Source organism: Salvia hispanica, chromosome 6 (genome assembly GCF_023119035.1).
Source record: "Salvia hispanica cultivar TCC Black 2014 chromosome 6, UniMelb_Shisp_WGS_1.0, whole genome shotgun sequence".
Taxonomy (NCBI): domain Eukaryota; kingdom Viridiplantae; phylum Streptophyta; class Magnoliopsida; order Lamiales; family Lamiaceae; genus Salvia; species Salvia hispanica.
The window spans coordinates 37,171,655-37,189,822 of NC_062970.1; the positions used below are offsets into that span (position 1 = coordinate 37,171,655).

Here is an 18,168-nt window from a genome sequence, read left to right on the forward strand (position 1 = left end):
AGTTCCTACTACCCCATATGAGTTGTGGAATGGGCGAAAGCCCAATCTGGAACATCTCAGAGTGTGGGGGTGTCCGGCCCATGTATTGGAAAAGGATCCAACTAAGCTGGAATCTAGGACGGAGGTATGTGTGTTTATAGGATACCCTAGAGGAACGAAAGCTTATGAATTCTATAGTCTCCGAGATCAGAAAGTAATTGTGAGCACTCATGCCACATTCTTAGAGGAAGACTTTGTAATGAATCATAAGTCCAGCAGTGAGATAGCTCTTGAAGAGCTAACTCCAGTCACAACTTCCATTAACCAAGAACAATTACCTAGTGTAACAACAATTCCAGAAACTTCAACTAATACTCCAGATGTTGTAGTGCCGCGTCGCAGTGGGAGGGTCTCTCATGAGCCCGATAGATACATTGGTTTGGGAGAGTGTATGGATCACTCCTCGGACAGCAATGTACTTGATCCCTGGAATCTTGCAGAGGCGCAGGCAGATGTCGATCATTGCGAATGGGTGAAAGCAATGGATTCGGAACTACAATCAATGGTAGACAAAGACGTCTATGATTTGTCTGTCCTACCCGAAGGCTGTACTGCCATTGGGAGCAAGTGGATATACAAACGTAAACGTGGACCCGATGGACGAGTTAAAGTCTTCAAGGCAAGACTAGTGGCTAAGGGGTATACCCAAAAGGAAGGCATCGATTACGATGAGACCTTCTCCCCAGTGGCCATGCTCAAATCGATCCGTATACTTTTGTCTATAGCAGCTTACATGGATTGGGAAGTATGGCAGATGGACGTTAAGACTGCGTTTTTAAACGGGAGTCTTGAGGAGACCATCTACATGGAACAACCCGAAGGCTATGTGGTAAAGGGCAAGGAACACATGGTTTGGAAGCTTAAGAAGGCCATTTATGGCCTCAAGCAAGCATCTAGATCATGGAACCAGTGTTTCGATCAAACCGTACAAAAGTTTGGATTCGAAAAATGCCCTAATGAAAGCTGCGTGTATAAGAAGGTTGAAAAGGGAAATGTTGTGTTCTTAGTTTTGTATGTAGATGACATTCTTCTAATTGGAAACAATAAAAAGATGTTGTCATCAGTGCGAACTTGGTTGTCCAGCCAGTTCGAGATGAAAGATATGGGTGATGCGGGACACATTCTCGGTATCAAGGTTCTTAGGAACCGTGCAAAGAGAACGTTGTGCTTATCCCAAGAATCTTACATCGACACAGTACTTAGACGCTTTAGCATGCAAGATGCCAAGAAAGGTTTCCTACCTTTTAGACATGGCATCCATTTATCTCAAGAGATGTGTCCTAAGACAACATCTGAGATAGCAGAGATGAGAAGAATACCATATGCCTCGGCAGTTGGTAGTCTCATGTATGCTATGCTTTGTACTAGACCCGATATTTGCTTTGTTGTTGGCATGGTAGCAAGATATCAATCAAATCCCGGCCAAGGACATTGGACTGCCGTAAAGAACATACTCAAGTACCTTAATCGGACTAAGGACTATGTTCTAGTTTACAATGCAGCCGAGCTCTGTCCTTTAGGATATACAGATTCAGATTTTCAAGCTGATGTAGATTCGAGAAAATCAACTTCCGGATATGTGTTTACCTTAGGAGGTGGAGCCGTAATTTGGAAGAGTGTAAAGCAGAAATGCATTGCAGACTCTACCATGGAAGCCGAGTATGTGGCCGCTTCGGAGGCTGCAAAAGAGGCTGTATGGCTTAAGAACTTCCTTCTGGACTTAGGTGTGGTTGCGAATATGCCCAAGAGCATCACCATTTATTGTGATAATTCTGGTGCTGTGGCAAATTCGAGGGAACCACGGGCTCATAAAGCGAGCAAGCACATAGAGAGGAAGTATCATATCATTCGAGATATAGTGCAGAGAGGAGACATAAAAGTGGTCAAGATTGAGTCAGAAAACAACCTGGCAGATCCTTTCACGAAGGCATTAGCGGTAAAGCCGTATGAAAGCCATGTTGAAGGAATGGGAGTTCGACTAATTCAAGACCTCAATCCGCTTTCAGTATAAGTGGGAGAATTAGACGTTAGCACATTTTGTATACTCGAAAGTGTTTTGAGTATAAGTGGGAGATTGTTAGAGTTTGTATACTAGAAATCACGTTTCGAGTGATTGAATACTGTAAAACTCTTATTTTATTTTCCAATGAATAAAACAGATTATTTTTGTCATAATGTTGTTATGTTTTACATTTAATGGATGTTAATGCATGTTTAAATGTATAAGTTAACTTAACAAAGTCTAAGTCTTTGTTTTAGTAGACCGGTTGTGGGCGTCGTCCACTTTAAGGTAACACGGTCAGTTCTAAACAAAGAAAAAGATGAATTTCACAACCTAGTTGGAATTTGACTATCCATCGAGAAAGGTTGCAATGTCAGTCCGCATATTTCTAAGCCTTACTGAAATAAGATGACATTGGTGTGGTATAGCACTGAACGGATCTAACAGCAAGACTTGTCCTTAGGCTATCTACTGAAAGGCGAGGTCTTGATAAATATTTGTTTCTTAATCAATGTAGGTTAGCATTGAGCATACGGTATTGATTATGCATTACTTTGACTTATCAAATGGTGCGGGTTTTTCGTAACCCAATGATCCTGATATATTGGGTAGTGGTGATCAATATCTAGCGGTGCTAGGATTGCTATTATATTGAATCGTGCGCGAGCTGAGTCTCGTTTGATAATGTCCTCAAGAGGAGCGCGAAACAAGGTTTTATTATTCGGAACCTAGCTAGTTGGAGTTTGATTACTCTATGAATAATAAATAAGCGTTTCATGCTAAGTCCACTCTTGGAATTAATAAGAAGTTAATTAATTAAGTCCATAGCAGACATTAATTAATTAATGGACATTTTTATCTTAAGCGCGGGAAATGAAAGTTAAACGGAAACCCGGATTACTTGTAATTTCGGATTTGGATGGGGAGAGTTCAATATTACTTCTGTAGTGGCTGCTCGTAATATTCCAATTATAACTTATATTAAATTGTGGGTTCAATTTAATTAGTAAAAAGTAAATTGGATGAGCCCATATCCAAAACCTTCCATAGATCCCTGTCTGGGCCCAAAAGGAACTTAATATAAATAGGAGAATAAAGGAGACAGAAATATCACAATTTTTATACTTAAAATTTTCGAAAATTTCGACTCCCTCTAGCTGAAGAGGATTTCGAATTCTACTCCTATTCCCAAAAGGATTTCTTCTGTCTTCTTTATTTAAGTCCTAGTATTCTGGTGAGATCAGCCCACACTGATATCGGAGTACAGTTCGGGAACCAGAGAGAAGATTTGTGGTCTAGTATTCAAAGCGTCACGTGGAGAAGCAGCTAGCCATCTTCAATTCTTTGGAGAATTAATTAGGTATTTTTCTGCTCCGTAGAAAAGCATGTTTTAGGTTTCAATATTCTTAAAGCATGATTAATTCAAGTTATGAGCATGATACATGTAAGAATTACGCGAATAGATTTTGTCTAAATAATCTGCTAAATAGATCTGATTATTATGTGATTTATTATTGCGCTATCCAAAAATCCAGTGTTCCACAACCGAAGCAAGCACATCGACACCCGTTACCACTACATCAGAGAATGCATTGCAAATCGGGAGTATGTTAAATCGCAAGATCAAATTATCAATATTTTCACAAAGCCCCTCAAGTACGAAGACTTTATCAAGATCAGGACGCTGCTCGGAATGACAAATCAAGTTTAAGGAGAATGTTGAAATATAAACTTGATTTTGTAAATATGTACATATTATACAAATATCTAGATAGGGGAGTGATCAATTGCTAACTAATTAGCCATCACAAATTAAGGCCAAATCTTACCCATTAGATTAAGAGATCTAGTGGTTAAAATAATGCCACATGGATTAGATTTTAAATTAAAAAAATTATTAAATAAACTTAAAGGGTATTAATGTCAATTCTCTCCCATCAAAATCATCTCAAAACTTTAAATTAACGTAACTTTCTCGATTTAAATTTTTTTCGGAAAAAATATATCAAAAAGATACTTTTGTAAGGATTCCAATGAGATTTCAATTGCATATGTTCCGACAATGTTCGGGTGATAAAACTTGATAAATGCAAAAAAAAAAAATTCAATATAGTGTATGCAAAATCTCAATATAGTGTAGGTAAAATATCAATAAAAATGTGTTGATATTTTATTGTCCTTGTGTTGATATTCTCATGACATATTGTTGGTATTGTAATACACTATGTTGATTTAAAAAAACACCCACGAAAACTATCATAGGAACATAATGACGATATTACCCTTTTGTTGATTTTTTGTCTACTATTTATTGAAATTTGTGAGCTTTAATCTCATCCACTCATTTCAAAATCCAAGGGTGTAGATTTAGTCTTAGTTTTGGATTATGGTGTTATAAGCATTAGAAGAGGACCCTATCTAGATATTATGTAAAATTATCTAGAATTGAAGGTGAAAATATCTAGATATTTTGGTAGAGATAGAATTCTCTAGAATACAAATATTTAAAATATAAAAGAATTAAGTAGGAGAATATCTAGATATTTTCAGTAGAGTTCCCTAAAATGTAGTAAAATTTCTAGATTTTTATCGAGAAAAGTCTAGATATAAAATATTAAAGAATTAGTAGAGAATTCTAGAATAGAAAATGAATGCCTATAAATATTGCATACCATTTTCATAACTTGAGAAAATTTGAGAATACAAGTGTTCATTTGCTTTCCCACATAACCAACCTCTCCTAAATCATTTTCCACATATTCCACCCATTCTCCTCTCAAATATTTTTCTCAAACCAAATGACTCTTCCAACATATATCTTATATATTCCAACAATTTCATAGTGTTGTTGATTTTTTTTTATTGTGTTATGGGGTCCAATACAGGGTTTAGGTTTGACCTACAGATGAGGACATCCGCAGCGCGGCTCGATGCCATCTCAGTCTCGTCTCGACAAGATGAGACAACGTCGAGACCGTGTTGCGACCGAGGACTCATCCCGACGAGAGGAGGAGGAGGAGGAGGAAGCCGCTAGAATAATGGAAGAATCGCTAGAAGAAGATCGACTAGGGAGGAGGAGGAAGCCGCCGCGCTTCTTCAAAGACGACCCCGGACTTACATCCATCGAAACCGGGAGGAAGCCGCCGCAAGATTGGAACGTGATTACTTCAATCGGAACCCGGTATGGGGAGATATCTACTTCCGTCGCCGTTTCCGTATGTCACGCGCGCTATTTTTGCATATCGAATACATTGGCGGCACGTGAAGAGTACTTCAGAGAAGGGTTCGACGCTGTTGGCCGTCCTAGCCACACGACGCTCCAGAAATGTACTGCAGCGATCCGTCAGCTTGCTACTGGACAAACGGCGGATTCGTTCGACGAATATCTCGCACGTCGGAGAATCCACTGGGAGACTTTGTTTGCTGAAATTCTGCAAAGACGTCCGGGCAGCCTTCACCGACGAATTTCTGAAGAAGCCAACCACCGCAGATTACCAGTTTCTGCTCCAACTTCATGAACAAGTGCACGGATTCCCCGGGATGCTCGGGAGCTCGATTGCATGCATTGGCAATGGAAGAATTGCCCTGTGGCGTTGAGGGGGTCATACACGAGTGGCCACAAAGGCACCCACCCTACCGTTATACTCAAGGCCGTCGCCGACTATCGGCTATGGATTTGGCATGCGTATTTCGGGGTCCCCGGCTCGAACAACGACGTCAACGTGCTCAACAATTTCAACCTCTTCAGCGAAGTTCTGAATGGTAAAGCGCCGACCATCAACTTCATCGCTAACAATCGCCAGTATAAAATGGGGTACTATCTTGCCGACGGCATCTATCCGAAGTGGCCAACCTTCGTGAAGACGTTCAACAGGCCTGCGAACGAAAAACAGTCTCTTTTTGCGCAGAAGCAAGAGGCTGCTCTCAAGGATGTGGAGAGAGCGTTCGGGGTTCTCCAAGCTCGATATAACATTATCAAAGCCCTGGCTTGTACGTGGTTTATGGATAATATGGTCGACATCCATGTATACGTGCATAATCTTGCACAACATGATTGTCGTCGACGAAGGACCTGAGGCGGGAAATTGGTTCGACCTTGAAACCCCGGGAAGCTCAACCGCAAGTAGTCCCTCGAAGGGGAGTGCATCCGTCTTTGCAAGAGCGGTTGTCTATTCGGGCAAGGACACGTGATTCTACCGCCCATGCCCAACTCCAGGAGGATCTAATGGAGCACATTTGGGAAAAATTTGGCAACCGTTAGATGATCATCACTAGAGAACTCCTTCTTCTGCTTCTTTGCCTCCATTTTTTTGTGATTTGAATTTAAGTGTGCAATTTGTAATTTCTAGTTTTTTTAAATTATGTGTTTTTTATTTTTTTAGGTATTTAAATTGTAATTTTATTTTATTTAATGAAATGTGTTTTTATTAATTGAATTTGTTGGAAATAAAAATAAAAAATGATATTGAATGAATAGTTAAGGGATGAGATGGTTAAGAGATGGAGGGATGCAGATGATGTCTCTTAGTTAAGAGACGGATAAGAGACAGAGATGCGGAGGGCCTGAGATCCTCTTCCCAGGATTAATCACATTGTCTACTAACGGTGATGGGGTTTGTTGACTTGACCATCCTTCCTAGGACTGTCCTTGGTATCACAGATAAGTGTGGACTGCACCGATACGATCAAGTGATACTCTCTTTGTCTGCTATTAGGAGTCTCATTCGTTGGCAGCACGGGTTTTAAGAAATGTTAAGAAAAGTGGGTGGAAAAAAATTAGTGGAATATGAGTCCCACTTATATATATTAGTTTTAAATAAAATGTGAGTGTAATGAGCAGTTGAATGTGAGACCCTATAACCATTTATGGCAAAAGTGAACCGAGACTCTATTAGTGGACGAACTAAAATGGAAAAACGGGACTCCTATTCATGTACGAATAGAATATTTATTATAATTACATTTATATTTATAAATAAAATGGTGATTATGAAAATAGAATTAACTAAATTAACAGTTTGACGGCGGGTCAGGCCTAGCCCAATTTGTTTTAAACATTCCAATTCCTATATATATTCCATCAAACCCCTCAAGAAATCTCCTCAAAAAGAAAAATCACAGTAAACATGGCCGGTGATGAGGTAGAGCCCTATTACCACTACTTCGGTCGCTGCATCGAATTCAAGAGAATCGAGTCCAGATTCCGGCCCAGCAGACGAGACCAGCTCCAGCGCCTCCGATTCAACTTCTCCCTCAATTTCGAAATCACGCATTGGAGTCAACCCCCAAATTCCACTACTCTACAGATCACAGAGCGTTTCTCGTGGAAGTTCAACCGCCAAGCCACCGTGATCGTCGGAGAATCGCTGTGGCTCGACCGAGCATACGCAGCCGTGGAAGCAGCCATCAACGGCCTCATGATCGACGCCGAGCGCAGCGTGTTCGTCCCCGTCGCGATCGATTTCGCGCTAGCAGAAGCGCGGGAGAAGTTTCCGAGCCCCGGATCCGGAGAAGCTGATTACGGAACGCTATACGTGGATTACGAGGTGTATTTCGATCGGCGGCGGCAGCGGTGGACGGAGGTCGTGGAGGGCGATTATGTGGGGATGGTTCCGGCTGCTGATTTGTCGTTGGAGATGTTGGAGGGGCACGAGGCGGATGGGGAGAGCTGCTGCTCAATCTGCTTGGAGGAGTTTGGGGGAGGCGGAGTGTTGAGGATGCCGTGTTGGCATTATTTTCACGGCGGGTGCATCGAGAGGTGGCTCAAGAGCAGCCATAACTGCCCGCTTTGCCGCTTCGTCATGCCCACCTAATTCTGCTTTTTATTTTTCTTTGTACCAACAATTTTGTGTTTTCATGCAATTGCAAACAATATTCACATTTTGAGATACTCAACATCAATAATGATACCTTCTCACTATAACAACTTTATTAACAACTATATTCACATTCACTTGTATAATGTGTACACCGATCCACACTGATTTGTAAATTGATATAATACACTTTTGTATTTTTTTTCTCTATCGTCACATATTTTTGTATAAAACATTCTTCTAAGCACATACGATTAGGATTTTGTTAGAATCCAAAGTTGTCTCAAATTAGATATGTTATAAATAATTTAAATTGAAAAGTTTATTATGAGAAATTTAATGTTTTGAGGTATTTTAGATTTGCGAGAACCAATCAACAAATGACACGTGATGCGGTGGTCCAGATTCAAACGTTGATATATAGTTAGATATTGTTATGCATTGAACACGTCCAAATCTATATAAGTATATCTTGATTATTTTATTTTAATAATATTAAGTTAAATATACAAACAAAGTATTTTAATGATAATAGTATATGATTAAAAGTTACTATAAGGAGTACTAAAAATAAAAATAACAAAATTCAAATATTAATGATAAAAAAATATTATTGCAACACAATCAAAATATCAATTGTTTAGGGGAATACATTTGAGTAGGAATGTCAATCGGGCCAGCCCAACGGGTTTCAGGCCAACCCCTATTCAAGTTGCGGGTCAATCGGGTGCGGGATAATCGGGTTGTATTTTGTTGGGTTATAAAAGTTCAACTCTAAACCTAAATGGTTGGGTTTCGGGCTAGCCCATCGGGTTAATCGGGTTGCTAAAATTAACATGCGATCATTCCAATAAATAATGATGAAAATTGATTATATTTATAAAATATAAAATAGGAGTATTTAAATATGATAAATTTGAGATATATACTTAAACTCAAAAATAAATATAATCAAATACTAATATTTGAGATTTGTGCAAAATAAAACATAAACATCAAAAAATTTGTTTTAGAAAGTTAAATATATTTGTTAGTGATTTTGAAGTTTGAAATTTATTTATCATTATGTTAATAAAAATTTAATACTCCATAATTTTTTTATTTAATAGTATATGAAGTTGAAAGTTATTTTCCAATTATCTATATTATAAAATAATCAATAAAGTGTCGAATTAGGAGTCAAACAAATAGAACAATAGAAATTGAGTTTGGCCCTAATGGGTTGCGAGTTAATCAGGTGCGGGCTAATCGGGCTGTAATTTTATCGAGCTGAGAATTTTCAACCCTAACCCTATAAATTTGTCGGGCTATTCGTGTAACATCCCTAACCCGAAACTTACATTAATGTGCATATTATCATATTATATTGGCATTGCATATTAAATGGTCTTTTATGTTAAATTGATATTAAGTGTGTCATAGAGGATATATTTATGGTTATGATCGATTCACTATAATCGAATATATAGATAGTTTTGATTTATGGAAATCATTAAATGGATGTATATATATTGTAAGGGGCATGTTAGGGTGCCACCATCCCTTAAAATAACACCATACCACCATTTCTAGCCAATCATTTGTACACGTGGACGAATAATAAGCTGCCACGTGGCAAAAACAAAAAAAGACGGGCAGCAATTTTGTGGTCTTTGTACAGCAATTTTTCTTGAACAGCAATATCCAACACGTTAGACAGCAATCTATAAATTGCTGTCAACGTGTTGGATACTGCTGTGTAGCGTTTATAATATTGCTGTATAAGCGTTATCACGTTGTCATTTTAAGAGGGGTTGTCATTTTAACACAAACCTATATTGTATTACAGTATAAATTAGTACATATATATACAATAATTATGTAAATGTGGGTGCATGTGTACGATATAGTACTACTAATTACGTGCGTACATATATATTAGTACATAGAAAATGATAGTAATCCTAAATCAATATAATATAAATAATAGTAGTAGCATTGCTTGAAATATAAATGTGTTAGTATGTACGTGGTGGTCACTAGTTAATAGTGCCACTAATTTTATAGGACAAATGGCAAATAAATGGACTATATAGTTTGCATGTTGCTATTTATTTTAATATTTATAATTATTATCAGTAGCTTTAAGTTATTACTTTTCAATAACCACTTTTGCATACTTATATAATTACACGTATAGTGAGTGAGCAATGAAAAAAAAATAGAAAGGGAAACAGAATGATACATAGTAAAGGAAAATTAGAAGAAGAAAGAAAATAAGAGTTGTGGATCGCAAAGCAAAATCGGAATTTAGTTAAATTATTTATAAGGTATGTATAACTCATATTTTAAATTTTATATTTGTTATATGGCTGATTACTATGTGTTTTGAATTTGAATGAGTAATTGAATTATATGGGGTGAAATTAGTATGGATATGTTTTATATATTATGTTGGAATTATTTAGTGGAATATGCTATGGATATCTGATGGGTGCAATGGATATGTGAGTGGTGTAGTTGATATATTTTTATATGTCATTAAAATTATTTGCATCATTGAATTAAATAGGATATGTGACAATCTTGCCCTGTGTTTGATATTAATGGTAATGAAAATAGACCTACAGGTCATATTCAATGATAATGGACCTACGGGTCAAAGAAAATATGAAAAGAGGGACCTTCGTGGAAATGTCAAATCAAAGAGGGGCCTTCGTGGTAAGGTCAAAATGCAAAGAGGGGCCTTCGTGGAAAGGTCAAATAATTAAAAGGGACCTGCAGGTCGTATACAATCACTGGCAGACACACGTTCAAGAGGGGAGGGGCTTAAGCCCTTCCCAAACTTTTCTTTTTAATATATTTCTATTGTAAAAAATTTCAATTTTTTTTGAAAGGTATCTTCAGCCCTTACCAAATTGATGTCTTTAAAGTCTAATTGTTGGAGATTTAATGGAAAGGAGGGGCTGAAAATTAAATTTACAGAGAAAACTACCTACATTTCATCAATGGCCGCTCTGTATAATTTAGAAGGAGGAGAAGATAAACTGTTAAACTTAAAATGAATATAATAATAATAATGGAGTTGAAAATGTCAATTGCCTACGTATTCATTAAATACGTGGCTGTGGCATGTTTTTAGATTTAAAATAGGAGTAATTTAAAAAGTGCCACTAAATTTAAAGTTATCATCCATCCAGTAGTAACACTAGCTAGTAAAAATTGTATCCTAAACTGACACTACCGTTTTTTATTCAAATGACTATTGAGAACTGAAAAGGGTTTCTCAAAATAGTTAAATTTGTGTTGGATTAGTTTTATGTAAAATATATGTATGCATTTTTATAATAATTATTATTATATACGGAGTATTTTTTTTGTTCTAAAAAAAATATATAAATTTATAAATGACAAGAGTTTTAATATGCAATTAGTAAAATAAGAGAGATGAAAAAAAGCAAGAGAGAGGAAAAAGACTGTAGAAATAATATTAGTGGATTGTGGAGTCTACATCATTGCAATCCACATTATTAGTCGTAGTAATATAAAAACTTTCATATTTATACTCTAATTTCTGGGATGACCCAAAATAGTAAAACTAATCTTTTTTTTAGGATGGATGAAGTATATTTTATATACTATACTTCATCCGTTTGTAAAATGTTGTCCACATCTCAGTGCGGATTTTATGAAATGCGAAGAAAAGTGAGTGGAATAAGTTAATGGAATGTGGATCTCACATTTATATATTAGTTTTGCGATAGAATATGAGTGTAATGATTTAGTTGAAAGTGGGCTCCATAAAAATAGAAAGAAAAAAAAAAACAAAGTGGACAACAAAGACGGACCAAAATGGCAAAAATGAACAATATTTCACGAACGGAGGAAATATGTATATTTTATTAACAATAAAATTTTTTAGCAAAGCCCCTACTAAAATTTATTTCTGCGTCCGCCACTGTATACAATGAAAATCCCAGGCAGATACCAGGCTTGATCTGTCAAAGAAAAATGAAAAGAATGGATAGGCATATGCATATGAATATTAGATTGTTTATGATATTTATTACTTCTGGTGATATATTTTGGTGAAAGAATGTATTTGATATTTGTGTGTGAAATTAAAGGCAAGGTTTATATGTACTGAGTTGTGGCTCATATAAACCACTAATATTTTTCTAGAATAAGATATCAGTGAAGTTTTTGATTGACATGGGTCGTAGGAACTGGACATGTTATCGGGTTCGGCGGCTGACACGTTTTGACAATCTTTCCCTCCTAATCATTTTTGTATGTAGATAAATGTATAGTATATAGAGTGGTAAGAGGGTCCCACGACTGTTCAGAATGTTTTGAAATATGTATTTGATAAATGTTGGTTTTGAAATTATATAATATGTGTGTTTTATGTAATTGACGTATGACTATTTACTTTAAATTTTGAATTTATTTATAGTAAGTGCATCCGTTGTAAAGGTTGAGGTGCGACAATTCGGGCCAGCCCACGGATTACAGGGTATATTGACATCCTTACTTTTGAGGAATGTTTCTTAAAATTAGATTATTTTTAAATAAGGAATCTTTTCGATAATAAAACACTAAATAATAATATAAATCCCACCATCTATTAACACTATCCTATGACAATGTTTTCTCTTTTTATTTTATTTTATTTTACTAATCGTGGATTAAATTCGTGTTATAACATGATTTGTAATTTTTAAAAGAACGGAGAAAGTAATAGTTTTTAATGAATTAATACGAGTAGTTAAAGCGGGGAAGTTAATAATTTGTGGATCATTAGGTGATCGACTTAAAACTTGGGCTGACAGTAGAAATCCAATCGATTTGGGCCTGATATTATATATAGAGTGGATTTAACCACACAATTCTTAAATCAAAATAAACAACTAATTACTCCATAAAGCTTGATCGGAAATTAGAGTATAGCATGAGGTATCGTAATCCAGTTAGTGCTCCTAAAAAACAAAATCGATATTAAGCCATTTCTTTTTTTTTTTTTGATAAATAAATCAAATGAATAGACGAAAATAAAGTTTACATTCATCATCTTGGGCATACCCAAGGGGACGGAAACCGGACAGGCCCGGGGATCCAAGAGACTAACCAAATCATTTAGGGTTTATGTTTGGATGTACAAGAGACTAACCAAATCAACAACAATATTGAATTGCAAATCTATGAACAAAACAAGGGCAAAGATCTACCATAAACAAGCCTAGAAATTCTTGATTTCCTCATCTTTACAATTTGAGGCTGCATTTTCATGCATACCAACACCTCATCACAACCCTTCACTCTCCCTCCTTCAAGGTTAGATACTTCTTCGTGCTTGCTTCGCTGGAAGACGAGCGCAAGAGCCACGTGCTCCGATGGAAAACGAGCATTCTCGGTGAGATGGCTCAACACCGGTGGCGACAGCTTCTCGTAGTTGATGCTGCAGCAGAGTCTCCACCTTTCCTCCTCTGACAAGCCCGGGTGCACCTGCATCGCGACGATCCTTAGCAAAACAACACGAACACAACTAGGGAACTTACAGTTTTCTCATACCTCAAGATATAAATTTACAGCATGATACACTCCATTGAAAGAGTCCCTAGCTGAGTCAGGAAGCCCCCTGATCACAGCCAAGAATTTCGACGGCTTCAAGCACGGATCAGGCGCGATCTCAGCTAGATACGAGTCGATCAACTTTGCAACGTGTGCCACCCGGCTTGACTCAACCGAACCAGCCCCCTTTCCAAGAAAGGATTTCAAGAAACTTAACACCAAATTCACATTATACAAGTAGCACCTTGATGGTGAGGATGGAATGAGCAGATCATCGAGCATCGCTTGATCCAGTAACGAGCCAATCGCGCTCTCCACCTTGTTCCTACTCTGCCGGCTCACCCTCAGCTTCACCGCAACCCTCAGGAGCTCAAACAAACTCTTGCAGGAGACACAACGCACATCCAAAATCCCAAGCATCTCGACCACTGCTTCAACGAGTCGAACCCTCTCACCACACGAGGCTGATGCAGATCTCGATTTCTGGTAGTGAAACAGAAACCTACTGATCAGTGCACTGTCAATGTTTCTGCACACCATCAACTTCACCACCATCTCAATCACACGGGCGTCCAACACTACGAGCTCATCAAACCACCACATTGCTCGAGCAGAGCTGCTCTTGGAGCTCTCTAAGCTTCTAGTATCGCACGAGCTATCCGACGAGGAAGCTGATGGAGAGGGGCTCGTCTCAGAGCATGAAACGATCCTCCCAACGAGAGAGCTCAACAACTTATCGTGCACAGCCAAGGAAACGCCTCCAACGCATTGGTTTTCACACTGTTTCAACGCCATCACAACCTCGGACCATCTCCAATACTTGATCTCTTCCAACGACGCCTCAATCTGCTCACAAAGATTCTCTCCTCCATCGACTAATTTGTTCATCTCCATATACTCTGCAGCTGAGGCGAGGGGGAAGATATTGGAGGCGTTGATACTGGTCTTCCCTTTATTGTAGCAGAACCTCGCGATAAGCTCAAAACCCTCCACGCCTCCAGGAAATCCGTGGAATATAACCTTCAGATTTCCCGTTGCATCTCTTAGTTTACAGAGAAACTTACGTATCCTCTCTGAATAGGCCGATATAACTCTCTACAAAAGAACAGAATAGCCGATTTTAGACACAAAAGATGCATAAAAAGTACCAAAACGTATGACATATCAATCAATCCTAACTGCATTATATGCGTTGCCTTCAATGAAAAAAGAGGTATGATAAAATATCAAGTAACAATCAATCCTAATCAAGACAATACAATGCTCTACAACAACGAGCAAAAGAGCCGATTTGAGGTGCAAAACTATACCTGACATATCAAAATATTTGATCCATGGAGTATATCACATATCCATGAATCCTAATTGAAATAAGCAATGCTTTGCTTTCAATCTATGCTAATCAAGAAGAATACATAGTAGCATTCAACAAAACTATTTATTCGATCGATGGAGCTTGTTGAAGTTAACACATTCTAAGAAACTAATACTACTATCAATGCATGTGCAAATGTAATTTTTGGTGATGAGTAGAGATGGGAGGCCGTTAACAAGCAATAAATTCTTGCAAGGAAAGAGCAGTAGTACTGATAAAAGTCATGATCATTGAATATTCCTAATAAATGACAAGAGCAACAAAACAAACAGAATAGGTGAACAAAATAATGGCAAATAAATGTCTTTCACAATCCATAAACCATTTCCTTAAAAATTATCAACCACCTAAAAGCTACATTCATGATTCTCGAGAGAGAAACACGCGGTTAGGAGAAGAAGATAAGTTTAATTTTGAGGAATAATTGACAGAATCTTTACCTTATCAACCACGAAAACCTCTTCTCCATTGACATCCACTTGAATAAAACAATTTCCATCCATAGCAAGAACACACACACAAACACGCACTGAGAGAAATCGGAAGAGGGAAAGGGTTTTTTTTTCTAAGAAAAATTGAAACATGGGCGAAGCAGAAATGGTCAAAATCTTGATTTTTGCGAAGAGGGCGTGGGTCAAAACAGGGCAAACACGACACTAGTTTCTCAGACAGGAGTGTGCGTTAAGCAAGAACGACGTGAAAATGTGCATGTTGAGTAGCATTAAACTAGGAGAGATCATACATAGCAAATAAATGCAAGAATTGGCAGATAACTGAAATTTGAAAGCCCCCATGAATCTATTTATCTGAGATCGCAACGCGGGAGAGAATTATTGATGCAATCGAAATTGGTTTTGATTTATGCTGGCTTTTGCTTATCCTCGGCTATGGAGTATGGAGTGTCGACACCTACGTTTATTTAATTAAGGAAGAAAATTAAAAATACAAAGTTTGTTATAGAAAGTTAGAAAAAGGTAGAGAATGGATGAGAGCAATATTAAATAAAATACTCTTTAAGATTAGAAAGTGGAAACAAGCATCTACTCCTAACACTTTGTCAATTACCTAAAACTAGTCTATTTTTGTTAATTACGCACTCCCTAAAGAATCTCAATATATTATTACTAGATAAATTGGTCTCACATTAATTAATTTTTTTCATCATATTCTATTATAATTAATAAATTGATCTTTACATTTTATAATTTTTTATAATTCACAGTTTTTTATATGTCTTAAAACATGCACTAAATGAGACTCATATTCGTCGATGAATGGAGTATATTCTAAAATTAATTTATGGAGTATTTTGTTCCTTTAATTTTTTTTTTTTATCATACTCTATTGCATTACTAATATGATGTTATTTTTTTCTTTCATGCTTTATAAATATATTACTCCTTCCGTCCCGGAGTATTAGACTCACTTCTTTTGGGCACATGATTTAAGGAATTGATATTTAAATAGTTAAAGTGGAGAGAGTAAAGTATGAGAGAGGGAAAAAGTAGGAGAGAGGAGAGAGAAAAAAATAGGTGGATAATAAAATAAGATAGATGCTTTTTGCTAAAAAAGGAAATGAGTCTAATATGTTGGGACATCCCAAAAGGGAAAGTTGGTCTAATACTTTGGGACGTAGGGAGTACATAATCTCGTCCAATTTTTAGAGAATATAGATAGTACTATTTGAGAGTATCAAAACATGCACCATACTTGCACATAATATTGTCAAGGAGAGTGTTATATTGCTAACTCAACACTTAATTGATAACTACAAATAAATAATAGTCATTAGATATTCAAATTAAGCGCCTAGATCATCAATCCCCGAAATGTCAATACAATCAATAAAAAACGTCAACAAGGGTATTAAGGTCAAATTACAATAAATTAGTTAGTAACTAACTTTTGAAAAATATTCCATAACTTTAAAACGCATATAACTTTCTCGGTTTAAATTATTTTTTCGCACACCATATATCAAATTAAAGATAATTTCATGAGGATTCTAACGAGATCTCACTTGCATATGTTCAGACGTCAAAATTTGAAAAAAAATTTAAAAATATTTTATTTTTTCGTACCGCTAAAATATCAATATAGTATATAAAATATGTCAATATAATACATGTAGAATGCCAATATAAGCAATGTGTTACATTCTCAAAGCATTGTGTTGACATTCTCAAAGCATTGTATTGATATTTTCGAAACACTTTATCGACATTTTCATCAAAAACCCTAATTTGGTAGTTTTTTTATTTTTTTCGATTTAATTAATAAAAATGAAAATTACACGTGGCAAATTGTAGACCATAAATTTTTAAAATCCTATGGTCTTAAATTAGTTGTAATTAACAATCAAATGATGAGTTAGCAATTGATCACTCTCCATATTGTCAATATCTAATAGAGTCGATGTTTTAAGGTGTTTTTAATTCTCATAAAACATAAAGAATTTGCATCTCACATGATAAATGCTGGATAATTACACAATTTATATATAATGTTCACTTTTACGGTAATTATAAAATTTATACAAAATGATTCACATTTATTTTATATCGGTACAAAATGTTTAAAATGTGCATCAATTTATAAAAAGTTTCATCCCGTGTTTCAATTCAATACATTATGCCGTATTTATAGTTAATTCTTTACCCACGTGACGTACGAAATATGTAACAATGATGAAACTATTTGAACCAAAATAAAACAATGATAAAACATTTTGTATTTTACATGGAAAAAGAGTTAACATTATCCAAATAAAAATAACTAAATGTACTACTCGAGCCATCTGTTTCCTAATAGAAATTCTTTCCTTTTTAGCTCGTTTCCTAAAAATAGAAACTCTTCATTTTAGAAAATGGACTCCACAATCTAATAACACTAATTTCACTACTTTTTCTTTTCACATCTCTTACTTTACTCATTTATTCTCTCAAATCTCTCATACTTTACCAATTTTACATTAAAACCTATGTCATTTCTAAAATTCCTATTTGTTAGGAAACGGAGGAATTAAAATAAAACACGAATGAAACTTTTTGTATGATTTATATAAACTTCAAATATTTGAACAATATGAAACAAATATGAAACATTTTGTATAAATGGTATATTTACTCCGATAAATATAATCAAATAAGTTTGTCGTAAGAAATTTGACAGATCCAAATAAATGTATGCTCAAAATTTAAATAAATTTAGTCTAATAAGGGTCGTTCAGTTTGAAAGACTGTATCTCTTGATTGAATATGTATTATGTTTGGTTTATGAGATTGAATTTTACAACTTAATCGTAGATAGATAATCATATACTAATGAGTAATAGACAACCCCCTCTAGTTAAAATAATCTCACAACTTAAGACTAGATTAATAATC

The 18,168-nt window shown here is 36.0% G+C and overlaps 1 protein-coding gene across 2 annotated transcripts; it reads right to left on the minus strand.

The window, feature by feature from the left end:
- Positions 1 to 12,852: 12,852 nt before the first annotated feature.
- LOC125193257 (BTB/POZ domain-containing protein At3g22104-like) lies at positions 12,853 to 15,683 on the minus strand. 2 transcript variants are annotated; one of them, XM_048091024.1, is made up of 3 exons: positions 15,223 to 15,683; positions 13,408 to 14,502; positions 12,853 to 13,341 (listed from the first exon to the last, which is right to left on the minus strand). In XM_048091024.1, exons 1-3 carry the CDS (start codon positions 15,364 to 15,366, stop codon positions 13,036 to 13,038), a joined length of 1,545 nt encoding a protein of 514 aa, XP_047946981.1. In that variant the 5' UTR covers positions 15,367 to 15,683; the 3' UTR covers positions 12,853 to 13,035. The 2 variants fall into 2 exon arrangements, with proteins under 2 accessions (XP_047946981.1, XP_047946982.1); XM_048091025.1 differs by lacking the exon at positions 15,223 to 15,683 and adding an exon at positions 14,718 to 14,906.
- Positions 15,684 to 18,168: the final 2,485 nt, after the last annotated feature.

Coding starts and splice junctions, on each gene's coding strand:
- LOC125193257 (XM_048091024.1), bottom strand. CDS start 15,366: ATGTTTCAATTTTTCTTAGAAAAAAAAACCCTTTCCCTCTTCCGATTT. Junction 14,503..15,222: donor AGGTTTTCGTGGTTGATAAG/GTAAAGATTCTG, acceptor GTTCTTTTGTAG/AGAGTTATATCGGCCTATTC. Junction 13,342..13,407: donor CTGTAAATTTATATCTTGAG/GTATGAGAAAAC, acceptor GTCGCGATGCAG/GTGCACCCGGGCTTGTCAGA.